This window comes from Anastrepha ludens, chromosome 4, assembly GCF_028408465.1.
Source record: "Anastrepha ludens isolate Willacy chromosome 4, idAnaLude1.1, whole genome shotgun sequence".
NCBI lineage: Eukaryota > Metazoa > Arthropoda > Insecta > Diptera > Tephritidae > Anastrepha > Anastrepha ludens.
In genome coordinates, this window is record NC_071500.1 from 39120901 (window position 1) to 39141139 (window position 20239).

Below are 20239 nucleotides of genomic sequence, written 5' to 3' on the forward strand. Positions count from 1 at the left end.
AACTAACAATAATGGATATATACCTATCCAGGTAGGAGGAAAAAAGACGATAAAAAATTACGACAAGGTACTGCATTTCATTAACGTGAACACATACGAAGAGACCGTTCTTATAATCTCTGAGAACATAAAGTCCTTGAAGGCCACAACATTTGAGGACAAACGAATTTTGGATTCAATTAATAAAAATCTTATACTATTAAAAGCAAAAATAAGCAGTCTACACGTACATTCGAAACAAAAGCGAGGCTTGATCAATGTCTTAGGGAAAGGACTAAAGTTTATAGCGGGATCCATGGACAGTGACGACGAAAAAGAAATATACGCTGCAATAGCAAACATACGAGATAACGAGCGTAACACTACCGCAACGCTGAGGGAGTTTGTACATATTAACACAGGCATGACAGAAGAGATTAGAAATATTACAACCCATATCAACAGACAGCAGACACTCATTAGCAGCTACATAAATAAATTTAAAGACGAATCACTAAACAGGGTGGCAACTTTAGAGGACGAAGTAGATTTATTGAACAGACATACAGAATTGACAACGATATATCCCTCCTACAAAACCACATCGACGCTATTGGACATATCATTTTTTCCTGCAAAGTAGGCATAATTCCTTCCGATATACTCACGGAAAAGAAAATCAATTTAATTAGCGACTATGACAGTTACAGCAGAATGAAAATTGCGATCATGACCGAAGATAGTAATATATCTAATACTAACATTACTGATACCTCAATTCTCCAGGAAAAAATTATCCAGAGTAAGATTTGTCCCTATCCCAAATGCGGCGAACAAATCCTTAATCTTGGATACATATGACATATTGGTTGATAATGATACCAACATATTTAAAGCAAATATTGAAGATGACTTAGAAAAGAATTTGCTAAAAATAGAAAATATATGCATGGAAAATATTTTAAGGTTCCGGGAAGCACAGTGCGAGCTAGAAACTGTGCAAGAATCCTCCGTAATAGAAGTAATGCCAGGAATACTTGTATTTAAAAATTTCAAGGAAAATATTACTCAAGATTGTAATGAATTAGAAATAAAACATACAGGCACATTCCTTATTAAATTTGTAAACTGTAATGTAACTACACTAAACACAACATACACTAATATTAATATAAAAATTAATGAAACTTTTATCAAAAATCATAGAAAAGAAAAATATTAATAAACTAGATCTTAAGCTTGAAAGTCTGTATGTTAATCAATTAAACAACGAAGACGACATAAAATTGTTAACTTATAAAAGTAAAAATACACACATAATAAGTTTAAGTTCAGACATTATAATGATATCATTTTTTATCCTAACAATATTAATTATCTACTACAGAGTTAAGCCAAAATTTTATATTGCAAGAGACAATGTTGCAAATAGTATCTATTGATACAAATAAGCCATATCTTCAGCTTGCAACAAAAGAGCCTAATTCTTCCCCACCTAAGCCACCACGATTGGGGTCAATCGACTTGAGAGCGGAAATTATTAAATTCATTTTATGCTGATATGCAACTTTTGCATTTCACCTAAGTTTAAACTCTTTTTTATAAATTTCGCAATAATTATTATTTGACACTTTTGTTTACCTCAATTTGGTAATTCTTGCGAAATCAATATTTGCAATAAATGCAAACTCAGAATTAACCGGAAATCACGCCACCTCTTTAGTAGGTTACCATAATAGTATAAAGTAAGAAATTTGTAAATTTATTGGCAGTTTTAAGAATAACTCGAATAAAGTCGGTCGTAAAGACCTTAAACAATTTTTTTTAGCTTTTTCATTTCGTAAAAGCTTATTTTTGTGTAGAACGATTCATGACATTTATGTTTTAAAGGTAATCCCTTTCAAATGTTGGCGGCAACTGAGCCGTAATTGGGTCATCCCTAAACACCAATTTTGAATGACTCCAACCGGAGGATTTCGGACGGTATCTCGTGAATAACTTTAGTAATGTTGGCTTAAAATGTCTCAATTGAAGTTTGTTTATCAACAAAGCATTTATGACGCAGTAAATCCAATGTTTCACGGATTGTATGGCTTGTAGCTTGTTGAAACCAAATGTTTTACAGATAACGAGCTTCAATCAAAGCCAAAACTCGCCATCAAAAGCCATTTGTCATGGCGCGATAAAGTTCGCCATTTACTGTTACATTGGCGCTAGCCTCGTCTTTGAATAATATGGGCCAATGATTCCTCTAGCCTATAGGCCGCACCAAACAGTTATTTTCAATGGCTGTCCTTGACTGACTTCGGGGGGCTCTTCAGGCCAAATATGGCGATTTTGCTTATTGACGTAGCCATAAAGCCAAAAATGTAGGGTGACCTGAGCACTCGATGAACACTTTTCACAGAGCGTCGATTTTAGTAATATAATTGTACGATTTATAAACGTTATTGGACATAAGTCTTTCCATGATGAAATGCCAATGATTTAGTTTGACAGTACTCACGTGAGATCTGTCAAAAATGAACCCATAAGAAGAAGTACCTCGAATCTGATCACCTTTTACTTATAAGCAAGGCAACCGTAGCATTTTGAATAGAATTTTGCTCATAGCTGAAACAGTCACTGGGACCATAAATACAAATTAGTCTTTTGTGATGTTCGCTGCGACGAACGTCAGCTATGTTTTGGTTTTAAAGATTTGTATTATAACAGAAATTTCTGGGGCAAGAAAATAAAATATAATATCAGGAAAACTTGAATTACTCTTTTTGTTGTGATTCTTATCTCATTTATCAAGGACTCATTTGACCTATGTATGTTTTACAACGCAGATGAGGAAAATTGCCAATGACTTCAATAACATGAACGGAACTGAAAAAACGCTTATAAATTCAAGTCAATCGATGAATGATTTAACGAGGAGTAGCGGATAAACAGCTACTGTGGTATCACAATGGATCGGCAACTATCTAAGTGAGTTGATTTAAAGACCGACTGCCACTTCAACCAACCAACCGAGGTCGCAATGAAAAATTTCATCGTCCGCTTTAGCCTGTGTTGTCTGAAGAAAAAGAAATAAATTATTCTTACGGAAAATTTTTGCGAAAATGGTTTAAAATTGTTTTATGATCGATCTTCAGCTCCTTGGCGATGATACGACTACTAACATACCGGTCAACTTCGATTATTTCTGTGATCTTATCGATATTTTCTTTAACATAAAAAAATGCCTGAACAGAATCGACGAAACCAAAGCGGCACCATAAACACCATCCACAATTCCAGTGGCCTGGATTGCACTTTTGGCTGTATCCAACCAAAATTGTAAAATATCCCTTTTTTTGTTTTTTTTTTTTTTTTGAGTTCCATTCAGCAAAATAAGTTTTTCAGTGTGGAATGTCGCCTTGACAACGAGCATAAACTTTTGATTGTTTGAACGATATTTTACGACAAAATAATAGATTTTCTATTCCTTTATATGTATAGAGTTGTACTCTTACGAAACCATGTCCTTATACAGTTCATCGTCTGTTATAAATGCCAGATTTTCGGTCATTCTCATATGTAGTAGACAGAACTCAACCGCTTGGCTAAGTTTTCATATACATCTGTTATATGAATACCAATTAAAAAAACTCTTCACTCTCTACCAGAATTGCATTTTTTCCTTTCGCTCTTAAACCACTCAATTTCGTTTATTCGATGCCAACCTACTATAATTGTTTTAAATTTAAAAGCCCACAATTTCTTGAGATACAAAGATATGCCCATTTGCTTATCGTTGTTTTAGACCTTGTCTCGGGACTGATTGATTGTCAGGGCCTTCTTGAACCGATATTATTATTATTACAGGTAGGTTACTGCGCACTGCTACTAAAAGAGATGTGTTGTGCAAAGCCTGCTGAGGTACCCTATATTTTAAGGCTTTTTAAGAATTTTAGCACATTCTGGGTCTTATTGTTCCGCAGTTTATACGGGTGCAGGGTAATACCTGATATTGAGTCTAACTGAGGTGGGGAGCAATATGTGTACGAAGTTTGGGCGAGTTTGATAGAAAAAGGTACAATAACTCAAAAAGGAATGCATTGTAAAATCGTTTATTTAAAATTAATAAAATATTTTATCATTTACTAAATAAATAACCTCTAAGAAATTATTGACATAAAACTCACATATAGACATATATATATATATATATATATACATATTTCTCTTTTTTTTTTCAAATATCCTGTTATATCGCATCCTCATAGTGTGTCTATAAAAATTATGATGAAGCTTAAAGGGAGATCAGCTTAAGCCTTTGCCTTGCCCTTGACCTTACAAGGCAATTTTACAATGACACTTTTATTAACATTGCAAGAGTGAATACAGTAGTGGGATGTACTTAGCCTTGCAGAACCATTATACCGTGCACGTATTGCACGAATTACTATGTTTTGCATCGCACGTTTTAATTGTATTGCAATAAGCAAGTGATTACGTATACGCACTGTAGGACCATTAGCCCGGAATAACTTGAAATCATACTGCTAGCAGGTGATAAAGTTATGACTTTTACTTGTTTTAAAAATCCATTGTATTAAAAGTGCGTATCCAAAAGGTACAATTTACCATGACTCTGCTGCATAAATCTATCTGAATCTGCAATGAACTGGGCTATTACATCTTATTGATATAAACCTACGACTTCACAAAACCCCATAAGAAAAAGTCTAGCGGAGTCATATGCTCGCTTTGATTTTACAGTGCTTTCAGTGCTTTAGGTTGGGTTGGGTTAGCCAACAAAGACAAAGCACTTGGTGGCCCTAAGGCCCATTATGATACCCGCATCTGATTTCTATCCTCTAACTAAGTTGCTTATACCACTTGGATCTGTTTAAGAAGGTAACTAGTCCCTCCTCAGATATTTTCCACGGCTTCAAAGAAATAATCACCAAGATATTTAGTACGGCTATTTTGAAGTGCAGAAAAATCACAGAGGAAGCGTTGTACCCTCTCAATGTCTTCTTCATCTTCACAGCTCCTGCAGAAGTCATTGTGATGTACGTTCATTAGCGCAGTGACACGTTATAACACCTGCGAGGACGCTGGTACACAGAGCAAAAAGTACCTAATAAAATTAATAAGATTGCCTTCATGAACAGTTTTTGGACTCAGAGGTAGTCAAAATGTGTGAAACGAAAAAAATATCATGCGAAATTCTCTTTGGTTTGATTAAGAAATTTTTATTGATATTATTAATTGCAATTTCTTCTTAATTTTGTAGCAATTCTTTTTGAACGTGTTATTTATACGAAAATCTTCTCATTTCCTTTCAAAATTTCTGAGAAAAAAAGAAAAGAGAGAAAACTTCTTATTTTTTGAAGGTATCTTTATGAATATTTTTAAAAAGAAAACTTATTAATTAGATTTTTAAAACTTAACTGTAGGTTTGCAAAACTCAACATGTTTTTTTCGTATTTTCTAGTAATTGGCATACATGAATCAATGTCCATATGTGCGAATGTAAATATATTCTTGTCAGTGAAATGCTTACTTATATAGCACAACATAACGGTTCCTTGCATTCCTTTTTTATTTCTATGAAAGTAGAAAATACTTATTATATTTTCAGTATCAGTTTAACAAGCAAAGAGTGTGGACCAAAATGCTAGTTTTTCAGTGTAATTCGGAAACTATAGAACGAAAGTGTTGGCTACATCACAACTGCAGTCCATGGGAACAGGTGATAACGTACTGGAAAGTCACATTGAAGACTAGAGTTGCAGAAATTAGAAAAAACGTTTCCTTAGATGTCATCTTTAAGGCTTGGACACGGTATAGTGACTACAATGGTTATGATCTCGTAAGTATCTGCTACTAAGTATTTTTTTTTTTTTATATTTATAAAATTTTATTCATTTCTTTACTAAATCGAAATAGACTCTGAAAGCTTTTACCCAGGCAAGGGAAACTCGTTGTTTCTAAAATTGGAATCTTTTTATATTTGTTGCGATGGTATAAAATGGAAAGCCTGCTCTTATATGAAGTGCGTTGATATTATCATAAAATTGTCATACTTTTTAATACAGAATACTCCCAACGAAGCAAACTAGTATGGGCATTTTTGGAACAATATTTTTTTGAATTAAAATTCGAAGATTTTTCTTCCGTAGCATTTCACATTGGTCATATAGTAACAGTCTCTCAGAGCGATAATATAAATATTTATGAAATAATTAGATTTTTAGTAAAAAATAATAATGTCATGCTTTGCGTAAAAAAATGGGAAAATATAAGTTTATCACAAAAATATCAATCGTATTTAATATGCAATTCCAGCAATGTATATAAAATAATAAACTTTAAAGAACTAGATGGACTAAAAATATTAAGGTTGTAAAATATTGGCACTAAATGTATTCAAAACAAATAATTTGTTGTATTTATAAAAATACGTAATAATAATGTTTGCATAAAAATAAATAACCCATATTATTTTATAAATAAACTCAAATTTTATTTTTTGTTTAGGTATCTATAGGGGTAAATAAATAAAAGGTACTCCATTTAAAATTTGAAAGATATCTCTTCGAAAATATCAATAAGATTATCTTCTCAATAACTTGTGATATCTCTTTGGATATATTAATAGGAACATCTTATCGGTAATATATGATATCTCTATAGATATATCAAAGAGAATCTCTGACAATTTTTCGAAGATATCTTTTTCAAGAATTTAAGAAGTTCTATCTACAAATATATGAAGAGCTTCTTCTTGAAGAAAATCCATAGAGATATCATATCATTTTTGTTCTATTTTATTAGGTGATTTTGGCTCTGTGTAGATGAGCTATTGAATCCAAGCAGACATTTTGCCCTTTTAACATTCAGTTTTGGTCAGAGCGCTTTGGAAACCCTGCAGTTAATCGTCAGAGATGACCTTCTATTGGTTTCCGCTATTAGGCTCAAGTCAATCGCAGTACACAGTTCGTTTAGAGGAATGCTTATGTCCTCTACCACTCGCTGAAGGTAAAGCTCAGAGCCTTTCCTTGCACACTCAGCCGCTCTTTCATTTCCCTCCACTCCAGAGAGGCCGGGAACCCAACAAAGTGAGTTGTGTTGTTGGATAAGCGAGAGCAACCACTTGAACAAAAAGTGTAAGGTTTACTGGAGGTAAGTCCATTAGTTGCATCGTTTTTGCTGCTTTGTCTGAAGCGTAGATCTCAGCTTGGAAGACGATACACCAGTCCGGGAGTCAGAAGGAGCAATTTAAGGTGGTTTAACATGACATCATATTTATGAGTTTTGTATTTATTTAATAATATTTAATAATTTTTATATTTTTTCAAAGGCTTTAATCCTCGTTTTGCCCTTAATCTGCGGATTTTAGTTTTTGATTCAGTGGACTTTTTTCGACTGTTTCAATTATGCCAGACACTTAACAGGTAGTGTTTGGAATCCATGCTTCGTTATGTTGGACTATCTGCTGCGTCTATTTAATTGCATAGCCGAAAGACATACCCGTTTTTAATGATGTGAAAAAGATTTTTTATTAATTGACACATTTATAAGTATATGTGTAGTATGTCTCAAAAGACGCGCCTAGGTGTTGTTTAAAAACAGTGCATGTGAAAACTAAGATTATTTCAGGTTTCACTATTTTTATTCATATGTGAAAAATTACATCATTTAAATGCCCACCATGATCACGTCTGCAGGCAAAATCAGTAAGAGCCTTTTTCTATTCCCGACAGAACTAGTTTCTTGAAATTTTTTAATCAACCTTTGGATTGCCGGCTCTTTCGGACAATTATTTCCATAAAGAAAATCATGAATTTCGCGATATGCTCTTCTGAAAAATCGATCATTTTCATAGATCACAATAAGGTTCAATAATGCACTTTAAGCTTTGCTATCGTTTAAAATTGTATATCTTCCTACTGGACAAATATCAAAGATAACATAAAAAAGGTACCGTCTAGGAATTATTCACTTTTAACATCTAGGCTTCACTTTTGAAAGATCTTTTATATACACCCTTCATTGAGTGTTTGACAGAAGTCTTGCTCCTATTTAAGGTGGGTGTTTTGCTGTTTTTTCACAAATCGAGTTTTATGCCACCTTCGAACGGCAGATGGATTTAGGCAGAAGTTTTTTCACTTGAAAGTTTGTCATTGTCAGCCGAGGAGCGAGCGCTATTAGAAAAAAATGTTCTACGATTTTGCGTAAATAGTTACAAAGTCGGGTACTTGAACTAAAATTAAAAAAAAGTGGACATATAGCGAAAAAAATCTGATAAAATTTCGCTTCTTGTTGTAGTTTATTATATTTGTTTTCCCACAAACGGCGTAAGCATGGCATGTATGGTACGAATGCATATCATTTGTACGAGCTAGTAAGTATGTGAGTATGCCTGTTTGCATTTGCATTTGATCTCGAATGCATTTATGTACATCTATGTGTGTGGGAAGAAGTGTGTGTTATATGTATGTACATACCTCCAGAGTTCTTCTGTGCCATATCCTCAGCACTGGATGTTTTCCGCTGATCGATTCGCAAATTGGGTATATTGAATGGTGGTGCATTCAAGTTATCCGAAGAGAATTGATGTCTGAATGGACGATGACGTTCCAGTGATGGTATTGACAGATTCTCAAACTTCAATTTGTTACGTTGCTGTCGGTCAATTTGTTCGAGCATCTCTTGCAGCACCTGTTAGTACATACATGGAATATGGTATGATTGAAATGGAAAACGAGTAGTTGATGAAGCGAGTTTCGATAAAAAAAATGCATGTACATATACAAGCCTCCACACATACGCATGTTTGTAAATATGTAAAAACAAGAAATGCAAGAAAACAACACTAATTGGAATTTCTGTATGCTTTTAACGATTTGGCAAATCAGTCACTGTATTCATGAACAAACATACACCTACACCTACACACATACAGTCGGGTTCACTTCATTAGATGCAATCATTTTTAAGGAATGATATTAAAGCAATCGTATTTGATCTAGTGAGCCAAGGATTTTGATAATTCAAGTGAAGACTGTGCTTTGTCGAAAATAAATATGCATCCAAATATTTTTCCGTCTAACGGTAGTTCACAGCAGTAAAACTTCAACACAGGCAATACCCCTACCTTTGTAACTACTACAAGAAGGGAAGTTCTAGACATTACTTGTGTCAATGAACAAGGGGCGCAAATCTTACAAGAATGGAGAGTGTCTAAAGACAACTCCTTCTCAGATCATAGGTACCTAATGTACAATATTTCATTACCAACTAAGCAGTGCAAGCCGGTTATAAACCGCAGACGCACAAGCTGGGGCGTGTTTGAAACCACACTGGCCAGCAAACTCCCTGGCGCGACATACCAAATTGACTCCGAGCTACAGCTCGACTCAGCGGTTGACGAGCTAACCTCAGCATTTCAACAAGCTGCGAAAGCAGCATGTCCTCAGAGAACAAGAAGAGGCAAACCGAAACCTCCATGGTGGTCCACTGATATAGCAGACCTTAGAAAGAAGTGCAGAACTATTTATAACGATATTATATTATATAATAAATATATACATAATTGACGCTTACACCCTTTTTGGGTAATTGGCGAGCTCTTCCTCCTATTTGTGGCGTGCCTCTTGATTTTGTTCCACAAATGAAGTTTAAAGCCGACTCCGAACGGTAGATATTTTTTTTTATGAGGGACCTTTTCATGCAGAAATACACTCGGAGGCTTGCCATTGCCTACCGAGGGACGATCGTTATTAGACAAAAATTTTCCTTCATGTTGGTGATTCACAGAGATATGGTGTGATTACCATACACCAACCCATTCGGCTCCGTCGGCCGCTTCAGGGGGATTAGTCGTCTAACTATGTATAGCCCTTAAGGTTCTAGCGAGCGTATTGTGCGAAGCCACCGTCAACCAATGGATTAGACCTTATCAGTGTGGTTTTAGCAGAGAATGTTAATGCAATGAGAAGGAGCAAATGTTAAATGAGCTTTTTTCGAGTTCTAATTTGTAGATTCATAAGGTAATTTCAAATTCAACTTTCCTCACGAGTGGGGAATTGCAGATATTTACCACGCGAGTGACGCGAGTGGAGGGTTTCTATATTTACTTACCACGCTAGGACAGGAATTCAAATATTTTCTGCGTTTACCAAACTACTGAAGAAGTTCATAAGATTTTTCGGCACTCTACTAAGGAAATCGAAGCGAATAAATTTGCGATTAAGAAGATCGCGCGGCAGTTAGTTTGTGGTGCAGAAGCTAAAGTCGGCGGAATTATTCGTTTTGTTTTTTGGCACGTATTTAATTCAGGTTCAAGTCCTGAAGTCATATTTTTTTTCTTGCACATTTTTTTTTACAATTCAAGCCAGGAAGGTTTGGTAAAATTTTTGAGTTTATTTTAATTAAAATTTCTTTAAAATACTGTTTTTTTTGTATTTCATAAATGTAAATTTCCTTTCGGTATAAAATAGTTCATACTGGATATGACCTGATTTTTATATAAATCAATCAAAACAGAAAATATGTACATATGTCTATAATCTAATTCATCAAATCCAAATTATATTGATGAGAAAATATCATTCTAATATCCGTCCAGAAAGCCAAACGCGCAAACACACATACATATGCATATAATTACGCATACAAACTTTCAACTAACGCAGAATATGTGCATATAAAACTGCGAATCGAATAAATGAGTGATTTAGAAAAGTTAATTAATAATTGCAGATTAGGGCAATCGTGAAAGACGTGTCGTGTATACAGTACATCGTCCCATACTTGACTCAGGTTCAAATCCTGTGCACACTTTTCTTTGTTCGATATTTTTATTTAATTTTTTGTATTTGGTTTAATTAGAATTGATTTAAAATAGTGCATTCAGGTTTTTCTAATACCTGTTATTTAGAAATTTATTTTCTATATAACATTATTCATACTTCTTTTGAATTAATTTATATGAAATTTAGAAATTTATTTTCTATATAACATTATTCATACTTCTTTTGAATTGATTTATATGTAAAACAGCCATAAAGGCAATGCATATGAATATGCATTCCTATATTTAATCTCTTCAGTCAAATCTGAACTACTTACATACACATATTGATGAGAAAATATTCTAATATCCATGGATGCATTCAGAAAGTCAAACGCGCATACACGCATATGTATACAAATATATACAAACCTTCAACGAACGCAAAATGTAAGCATATAAAAAACAACAACTGCGACCGTCTTCTTGTCCGTCAGTGAAAAGATGGGATATGTATACCCTATGAGCAAAAAGAACCGGGAAGGTGATGTTGACTGTTTCCTTCGATTGCCAAGGCATAGTCCACCATGAGTACCTTCCATCGGGCCAGACAGTCAATAGAGAATATTAGTTATCCGTTTTGAAACCTTAGAGAGATGCTGTGTGTTGGAAACCGCCGGAAATGTGAGCAAACAATTCTCAGATTTTGCATGATGATAACGAGCCATCGCACTGATCAAAGAGAATACAAATCGGTCTGCCGGGGGTGTTTGGAGGACTGGGTTAAACGTTGGCACATGTGTGTTGCTTCAGACGAGTCATATTTTGAAGGAGATAATATAAATTTGCCTTAAATTTAACTCTGTTTTGTTTAATTTAAACATTCCCGGTACTTTCTGATCATAAGTACATATTGCGGCTTTGCGGACAACAATGTGCGATTCGCTGGAAGTCGCATTAACTCGCGACTGTCGCACAGTTAGAAGACATATTTACATACATATAAGGGTGCATACATACATACGGAGCCGCGGCCACTCGACATGACAAAAATATAAGATTTATCAAATATTGGCAAATAATTCCACGCGAAATATTCCAATATTGACTATTTTCGAATGGTCGCGAAAATTGGCAAATGGGCGGCTCGTTTTATGAATGAAATTGAAATATGAGCTCTAACTTATGAATGAACTTTTTGTTTTTGTTCTAAATTGTTCAGCGCCGTCGCTGATAGAATTATGGTCGCTGCGACTGCGTCTACGAATGTATTTTGTTTTTGTAGTCGCTAGGCTTAGATTTTAGCTTTGGGCGACATGCGCATGTGAGGTATGTGTTTTTGTTGTGTTCTAGAACATTTTAGAATGTGTGGTGGCAAAGCGGCCATCGCGTTGCGCTTGCTGTTGCTTTTGCGTCTATCAAAGTATTGTGTTTTTGTAAGTATAATATTAGGAATATCGACTGATGAAAGACAAAAGTACACGGAAGCAAGAAGGGAGCGCTGTGCTCGCGCATATATGCATGAATGTATGAACGTGCATGGATGTAGTAACATATGAATATAATTATTTTGTAGGAAGTTTAGAAGGCAAGTAGGTATATATGTATGTATGTATATATGCTAGGACATAAAGTCGGTATATATGCATACATAGAGCAGAATTGTTTTTGCACTTGTTAGGAAGAAACTCGTTCACTAGTGCGTATGTGTACTTGATTTCTTGTAAGAATGTGATGTGCTGTGACATGTGTACATACATAAGTCACGGTTATTTGGGCATACTTGCATATGTGATATGATGTTCTTGCGCTTGTGCATTATTGTTTTTCATATACAAATGTACATACATACATATGTATGTAAATGCTGTCGAATACAAGTTAAGAACTTGTAAAATATAAGTTCTAAAAAAATAAATTTTTTTATTACCGGTCCAACTGACCGCACTTTATTCACTAACTTCCCAAAACCAAAAAGCCGCTTAAACAAGTAAACTACTTAATTTTATTTATTTATTTATTTATATGTGAGAGTAATAGTTATAAATAACCAATACACTAAAATTTAACAAGAACTCTGGCTACTAAGGCCTTCGGCTCGAGATACATACTTATAAGACTATTTTAGATAATTTAGAGATAATTTACATTAAGTATTAAAAAAACAAACAAAAACTTTGTGTTATTCCGGATGAAAGAAACAATAATTTTAAATATTTAGTTTAGCTATATTAAGATTTGAAATTTAAGGAAAGCGTTAATATTATCTGAATTTGCTAATTTCAGATGGTCAGAGGGTTTCTTCTCTCTTCTTAATTGGCGCGATAACCGCTTACGCGATTTTGGCCGAGCTTAACAAAGCGCGCCAGTCGTTTCTTTCTCGTGCTAACCGGCGCCAGTTGGACACACCAAGTGAAGCCAAGTCCTTCTCCACCTGATCTTTCCAACGCAGAGGAGGCCTTCCTCTTCCTCTGCTACCACCAGCTGGTACCGCATCGAATACTTTCAAAGCCGGAGCGTTTGTATCCATTCGGACGACATGACCCAGCCAACGAAGCCGCTGGATCTTTATTCGCTGCGCTATGTCTATGTCGCCGTAAAGCTCATACAGCTCATCGTTCCATCGCCTGCGATATTCGCCGTTGCCAACGTGCAAAGGTCCAAAAATCTTACGCAGAATCTTTCTCTCGAACACTCCAAGCGTCGCTTCATCGGATGTTGTCATCGTCCACGCTTCTGCGCCATACGTTAGGACGGGCATGATGAGAGTCTTGTAGAGTGTTAGTTTTGTTCGCCGAGAGAGGACTTTACTGCTCAGTTGCCTACTTAGTCCAAAGTAGCACTTGTTGGCAAGAGAGATTCTACGTTGGATTTCAAGGCTGACATTGTTATCGGTGTTAATGCTGGTTCCTAAATAAACGAAGTCTTTTACAACCTCGAAATTATAACTGTCTACAGTGACGTGAGTGCCGATACGCGAGTGCGCCGACTGTTTGTTTGAAGACAGGAGGTACTTCGTTTTGTCCTCGTTCACCACCAAACCCATTCGCTTTGCCTCTTTATCCAGTTTGGAGAAGGCAGAACTAACAGCGCGGTTGTTAAGGCCGATGATATCAATATCATCGGCATACGCCAAAAATTGTACGCTCTTATAAAATATTGTGCCTGAGCGATTAAGTTCTGCGGCTCGTACGATGCTCTCCAACATCAGGTTAAAGAAGTCACACGACAGCGAGTCACCCTGTCTGAAACCTCGTTTGGTATCAAACGGCTCAGAGAGGTCCTTCCCAATTCTGACGGCGCTGCTGGTGTTGAGCAACGTCATCTTACATAGCCGTATTAGTTTTGCGGGGATACCAAATTCAGACATAGCGGCATACAGGTAACTCCTTTCCGTACTGTCGAATGCAGCTTTGAAGTCGACGAAAAGATGGTGTGTGTCGATTCTCCTTTCATGGGTCTTTTCCAAGATTTGGCGTATTGTGAATATTTGGTCGATGGTAGACTTTCCAGGTCTGAAGCCACACTGATAAGGTCCAATCAGTTGGTTGACGGTGGGCTTCAGCCTTTCACACAATACGCTCGCTAGAACCTTATAGGCGATATTTAGAAGACTAATCCCGCGGTAATTGGCACAAATTGCAGGATCGCCCTTCTTATGGATTGAGCAGAGCACACTTAAATTGCAATCGGCAGGCATGCTTTCATCCGACCATAAACTGTTGTTCGAATCTGACTTAGGCCAGGGCATTCGTCCAGGAGATGTTGTACTGATAAATCTGGTATATTGCAGTATGAGCATGGCGGCTTCAAGGCTCCATTTAGTAAATGACTATGAGTTGGAATTGAATGTCCAATTCGTAGACGCACAAAAGTTCTGATACCTCTGCAAGGAGAGTCAGATGGGAAAATCGGTTTAGTTCCACGGGGATTATTTAATTTGTAGTAGTGATGATAGGCGGCCCAATCATGCGTGAGTTTTCCGGCTAAATAATTAGACGCATACCTCCGTAGGTCTTTAGGAGTGAAGTGGTTAAAGAAATGTAATGGCTGCATCCGTGCTTTATTTGCACGTTCATCAGCAACTTCGTTGCCTTTGATTCCAGCATGACCAGGAACCCACATAATTTTTATTGCGTCTTTCTTTTCATATATAATATTTCTAATCATATTGATGAGTAACATATCGTTTTTTGGGTTCTGCAAGGCTTCGATGACGGATTTGCTGTCGCTGCATATTAGATGTTTTTTGCTCGTTTGGGAGGCAAACATTACTGCTTCATGCAGTGCAGCTGCTTCTGCTGTGAAAGCTGAGCAGTATGTAGGCAGTGCACCGACAGAAATTGTGGCACCGTCGCTATTTGTCACAGCAAATGTTGTGCTGGTGTCCGATTTGGATCCGTCAGTGAATATAAAATCCCATTCTGCACGAAAAGGTTCAGTAGCTTCGCTGTAGTGCTGTATGTATTCGACCGATGCTGTTTCAATTTTTTTAAGGCAGAATAATTTGTTATAGAAACAGGATTTGAGGGAAACCCACTGAGGATATGTTGGTGTTCTCATAAGGATCGGAGTCGATATGATGTTCAATTCTTTGGCGAATGTGATGCATCGCGACAGAACCGACGGCTTTTTGCTTTGCATTGTAAGCTGTGACGACCTTTCGACTATGTTGAATAGAAGTTTGCTCTTGCAGTGCATAATTTTTGGTATTAACATCAGCGTCTTGCTCAATACTCTGGATGCGATATCTGGTAGTCCTGCTTCCGTTAAGACAGCTTTGATTGGGGATGTAGGGAAAGCCCGGATACATCGTCTAGCGGCTGTGTGATATGGTGCTTGCAGTAGTTTTAGATGATTTTTGGCACAGTGCCCGTATATAGACAGGGCGAAATCAATTTTTGATAATATTAACGCTTTTGTTATATTTATTAGGGTTAAAGTATGTACAAAAAAGTGTTTAGACGAAACATATTTTATAATATTTAATCGAGATAACAAACTTATTCTAATATATTTACAATGGTCTTTAAATGTAAGTTTTTTGTCAAAAACAACGCCGAGTATCTTAAGAGTGTTAGTGTGGGGGATTATAGTGTTAGAAATGGAAAGGGAAGGGAAGATACACTTATGTTTACGGCAGATGTGGAATGTTGCACACTTGTTCAAAGCAATGCTGGCTCCTGATGATTTAGACCATTCAGAGATCTGACTTGAAATATTTAGAAAATGAGTTTTTATCTGCGAAAGGTCGTTTAGGTCAGAGAAAATTACCAGATCATCAGCGTAAACAAAATGACTAATAGATGGGAGTGGAGAAATTAAGGAAGTGATTTCATTAAAAGCTATGATGAACAAAATTACTGAAAGAGGGGAACCTTGAGGTATGCCATTGTGTAATTTTAAAATATTAGAATTGTAATTGTTGATACTAACAAAGAATTTGCGGTTCAGTAAAAATGACTTAATTGTATGGTACATTTTGTTGCCAACTTTCCAGCGTTTTAATTGCCGAAGAACAATATGAGGACCTATCCTATCGAAAGCTTTTTCGAAGTCTAGGTTAAGAACTGAAACGTGTGTTCGAGAGGATAAAGCGGTTCAAAGTGTTCAAAATATAGAAGTGGATCAATCACACCAAGACCCCTTTGAAACGCAAATTGATTGTCCGATATGAAACCTTTTTGTTTAGCGTACCACAGTAACCGAGTTGAAATTATTTTTTCGAAAACTTTAGACATGCAGGGGAGTAAGGATATAGGTCTGTAGTTCGAAATAATGGTATTGGGTTTATTAGGTTTAAGGATAGGAATAATCTTTGCAGTTTTCCAGGCCTGCGGATAAATACCCTGGCTGAAAATGTTGTTATAGAGATTTACGAGTCTGTTTCTAAGATTGTATGGGAGATTTTTGAGAAGGGGATATGGGATTTTGTCCGCTCCTGGGGTTTTGCCGGTCATTGAGCCTATTGTAGTCTCAAATTCTTCTATCGTAATTGGTAAATCAGAAAGGATGGCTTTAGGGCAGGGAAAGGTGTTGTCGTAGGGTTCAGATAGGATTTTGTTCTTTACGGTATTGAAATTTGTATGGAAATTAGAAGAATGTGAATAATCCCTCCAAGTGGTTGCAAATTCTTCGGAAATATCCTGTGCACTGTAGATCGGACCTCTTTGGGAGTGGACGAATTTTATATGGTTGTGTTGGCCTGATCCTGTGAACGATTTTATGTCTGTCCAAATATGCTTGGGACTAGATGCCGGAGTGATTTTGGCCGTAAGTGTTTCTAATGCTTTACGTTTTGCTAATTTTAACTCTCTCCTAAATACAGCGTTCGCTTTTTTAAATCTTACAAGGTTGTCTAATGTTCTACTTTGTTTATAACTGACCCACAATGATTGTTTGTGGTTTCTTAGGGATGAGAGAACAGTAGACCAGTAAGGAAGCCTTGTAGCAAACTGTTTTGATCTGGATTGAGGGATGGCAATGTGAGCAGCGGATCTGATTAATGATTTTATGGATGAGGCCTCAGCGTTTATATTATGCAAAGATGGCTTACTGCTACATGTATCTGCCAAAAGAGAGAGGAATTTAGGCCAGTCCGCTTTGTCTGTTAAAAATTTTGCTCTAAGCTTAACTTGGTATTGGATCGGTAGGTTGAGGGTAGTAACTAGGGGGAAGTGATCACTGTTATGTAGCTCGTCAAGTGTTCGGGATGACAATTTGGGTCCTAGGGAGGCGGAAGCGAGGATAATGTCAGGATGGGTGAAGGAGCCATGAGTGGAAAAGTGAGTGGGTGAACCGTCGTTAAGGACGATGAGGTTGTTGGATAGGACAATATCTTCAATTATTTCGCCTCTACGGTTTGTTGATGGAGAGCCCCAAAGTGGGCTCCAGGCATTGACATCACCGAGAAAAATGTAGGGAGGGGGAAATAGGATTAGGATATTTTGAAGTTCCCTGCTATTAAAAGTCTGATTGGGCGGAATATAGCAGGTTATAATTGACAATTTAAAGCCAATGTCTATTTCAACTGCTAACGCGGAGATGTTGGATGAAATGGGGATAGCTTTATGTGCGAAAGATTTTTTTACAAAAAGGGCAATGCCTTGTTTGCATGAAGAATTTTGAGGGAGGTTGTGGAAATAGCTTTGGTACTTGATTGGGGAAAAAGCTGTTTTGTTGTGTGGGAGGTGTGTCTCTTGCAGAGCAATAATATCGGGAGAAAATTCATTTATGAGAATGTTAAGGTCTGGATAATTGTTTAGTAGACCATTTAGATTCCATTGTAAAATTGTCATTGTTTAATCTGAGATATTATCAGATAAATAATCGGATTGGGATATTTTATTTTATGTAGAAATATTGTACGAAGAAGATTTCGAATTATTTGAGTCATCGACTGAATTTATTGGTGCTATAGTTTGATTTGAGAGGTTAGGGCTTTTATTAGTGTGACTGTTGCTATCTGCATTAAGGCTTGCAATGTTGTTAGTGTTAAAGCTATGTTGATTGTTTTTGTTGTTGTTTGTAACTATGGATAGAGATGTAGAAAACAGGTTTGTATTACTTTGTTGTTGGTTACTTGAAATGCAATTTTCGGCTATGGAAAGAGGTGGTGAAGGGGTTTGTTTGTCACTTTGTTGTTGATTATTAGAAATATTGTTAGAGAGTGAAGGAAGAAGTCGTGAAGTTTTGGAGTTATTTTGCTGTTGAATATTTAATATGTTGTTTGTAGCTGCAGTAGGGAGAGGAGAAGAAATAAGAGAATCTTTAGTTACAGTAGAAAAGGAAGTAGAGTACTCGTTGAGTTGAGGTGGAATTTGCAATTTATGTATTTTTACTGCTTCTCTCATTGAGCATTTATTGTCAGTTTTTATTACAATAATCTCTTTCATTTGCTTATACTTTGGGCAAAGCTTGCTGGAAGCGGAGTGGTTTCCAGCGCAGTTTACGCAGAAGATTCGAGTGCAAGGTACTGGAAGATGGGGAGGAAGAGCGCACATGTCGCATGCTGGTGTTTTCTGACAGCGTTTAGCTGTGTGCCCAAGCAGTTGGCAGCTCTTGCATCTCATTGGATTGGAATAATATGCTCTTACCTTAGTTGTATCCCAAGAGACATCGATTTTTTCTGGAAGATAGTAAGAATCAAATGTAAGGAGTACAACTCCGCTGGGAAATGATTTGCCCTCATTGTATTTCTGAAATTTATAAACACTAACTACTCCATGATCTTTAAGGTTTTCCACTATTTCGCTCTCTGGTATATCATTTAAGCACGGAGCGTAAATGGTGCCCTTGGAATAATTAAGGGTATTGTGAAGGTCAATGTTAATATAACTTTACAAATTCCATTTAAATGTTTGGTTGCCAGAAATTTCTTAGCAATATTGGAATTTTTCACCATTAATAAAAGATTTCCATCTTTTAAATCCGTGATTTTCATAGGTTCTGAGCTTATATTTTGTAGGGCTTTATGCACTGCAAAACACGAATATTTTTTCAGGGGCTTATTATTATCAACAGCACTTACCACGAGATATTTTGGGTTGTCTTTTTTTATTGTTGGTAAAGATGGAAAAAACTCTGTAGTTACTGATTTTGCTTTTTTCCTCTTTGGTTGGGGACTAGGGGATAACAAGGCAAACCTGTTATTCCCTAGTGGAGGTCCCTCTAGGGACATTTCGGCTTACACTCCAAAAAACAATTAATCAGCAGAGGCAAAATCACACGAATTAGTAGTTAATGAGAAATAGGAAAGTAGAGAAAAGAATAATCGCACTGAGGAGAAAACACAACTTCGCTGTGGAAACAACCGTATGGTTCGGAAGGCAGTCGATGACTCCACTACTTAATTTATATTAATAAAAATTGTGGCGTGACTTAATTCTAGAAACTTAAATAAGTAACTTTATAATACTTGCATTATTGCAGAAATCAATATGAAAATTGAGTAAGCAATTTTATTAAAAAGAATATAAGAAGTAAAGAGTTCGTTAACTTGGTTTGGGTTAACTTACATAAACTATAAATTGACATACAATATAAAATAAGTGTTGATTTATCTTAAACCGTTCTTTTTTTCTGAATGCAAATACCTCCTATTGACATGTACATACATATTATGTACTTATGTATATTATCATATACCATCATCAGGGCCGTGGAGAGAGTGTTCGGGTCCCGGGGGAAACTTGAGATGCGGGCCCCTTCAAATTATGTCTAATTCATATAATTCGAATTACTCTCGAGTCCGGGCCCCTCTGAAAACTCCGCGCCCGGGGGAAAAAGTACCCGAATCCCCCCCTCTCGTCGGGCCTGACCATCATTTATTTACACATAAAGTATACGTTCATTTATGTACATATGTATGTGTGTAATGAAAAACTTCATGAATTACTTTCAGAACTTTATTAAAATTTATTCGCGTCGCGCGCATGCACAAAACCTTTTGTTCACAACGCAGGCGCAGAAATAAACGCTCTG

General features: G+C 36.4%; 1 protein-coding gene across 1 annotated transcript in view; it reads right to left on the reverse strand.

Annotated features, from left to right (window-relative positions):
• The window catches only part of LOC128861788 (SCY1-like protein 2), a 157082-nt gene that overhangs the window by 18647 nt on the left and 118196 nt on the right, over nt 1-20239 (reverse strand). Inside the window, exon 15 of the mRNA XM_054100167.1 lies at nt 8469-8682. Within this exon, the coding sequence (XP_053956142.1) occupies nt 8469-8682 (214 nt within the window). The remainder of the gene's footprint in view (nt 1-8468; nt 8683-20239) is intronic.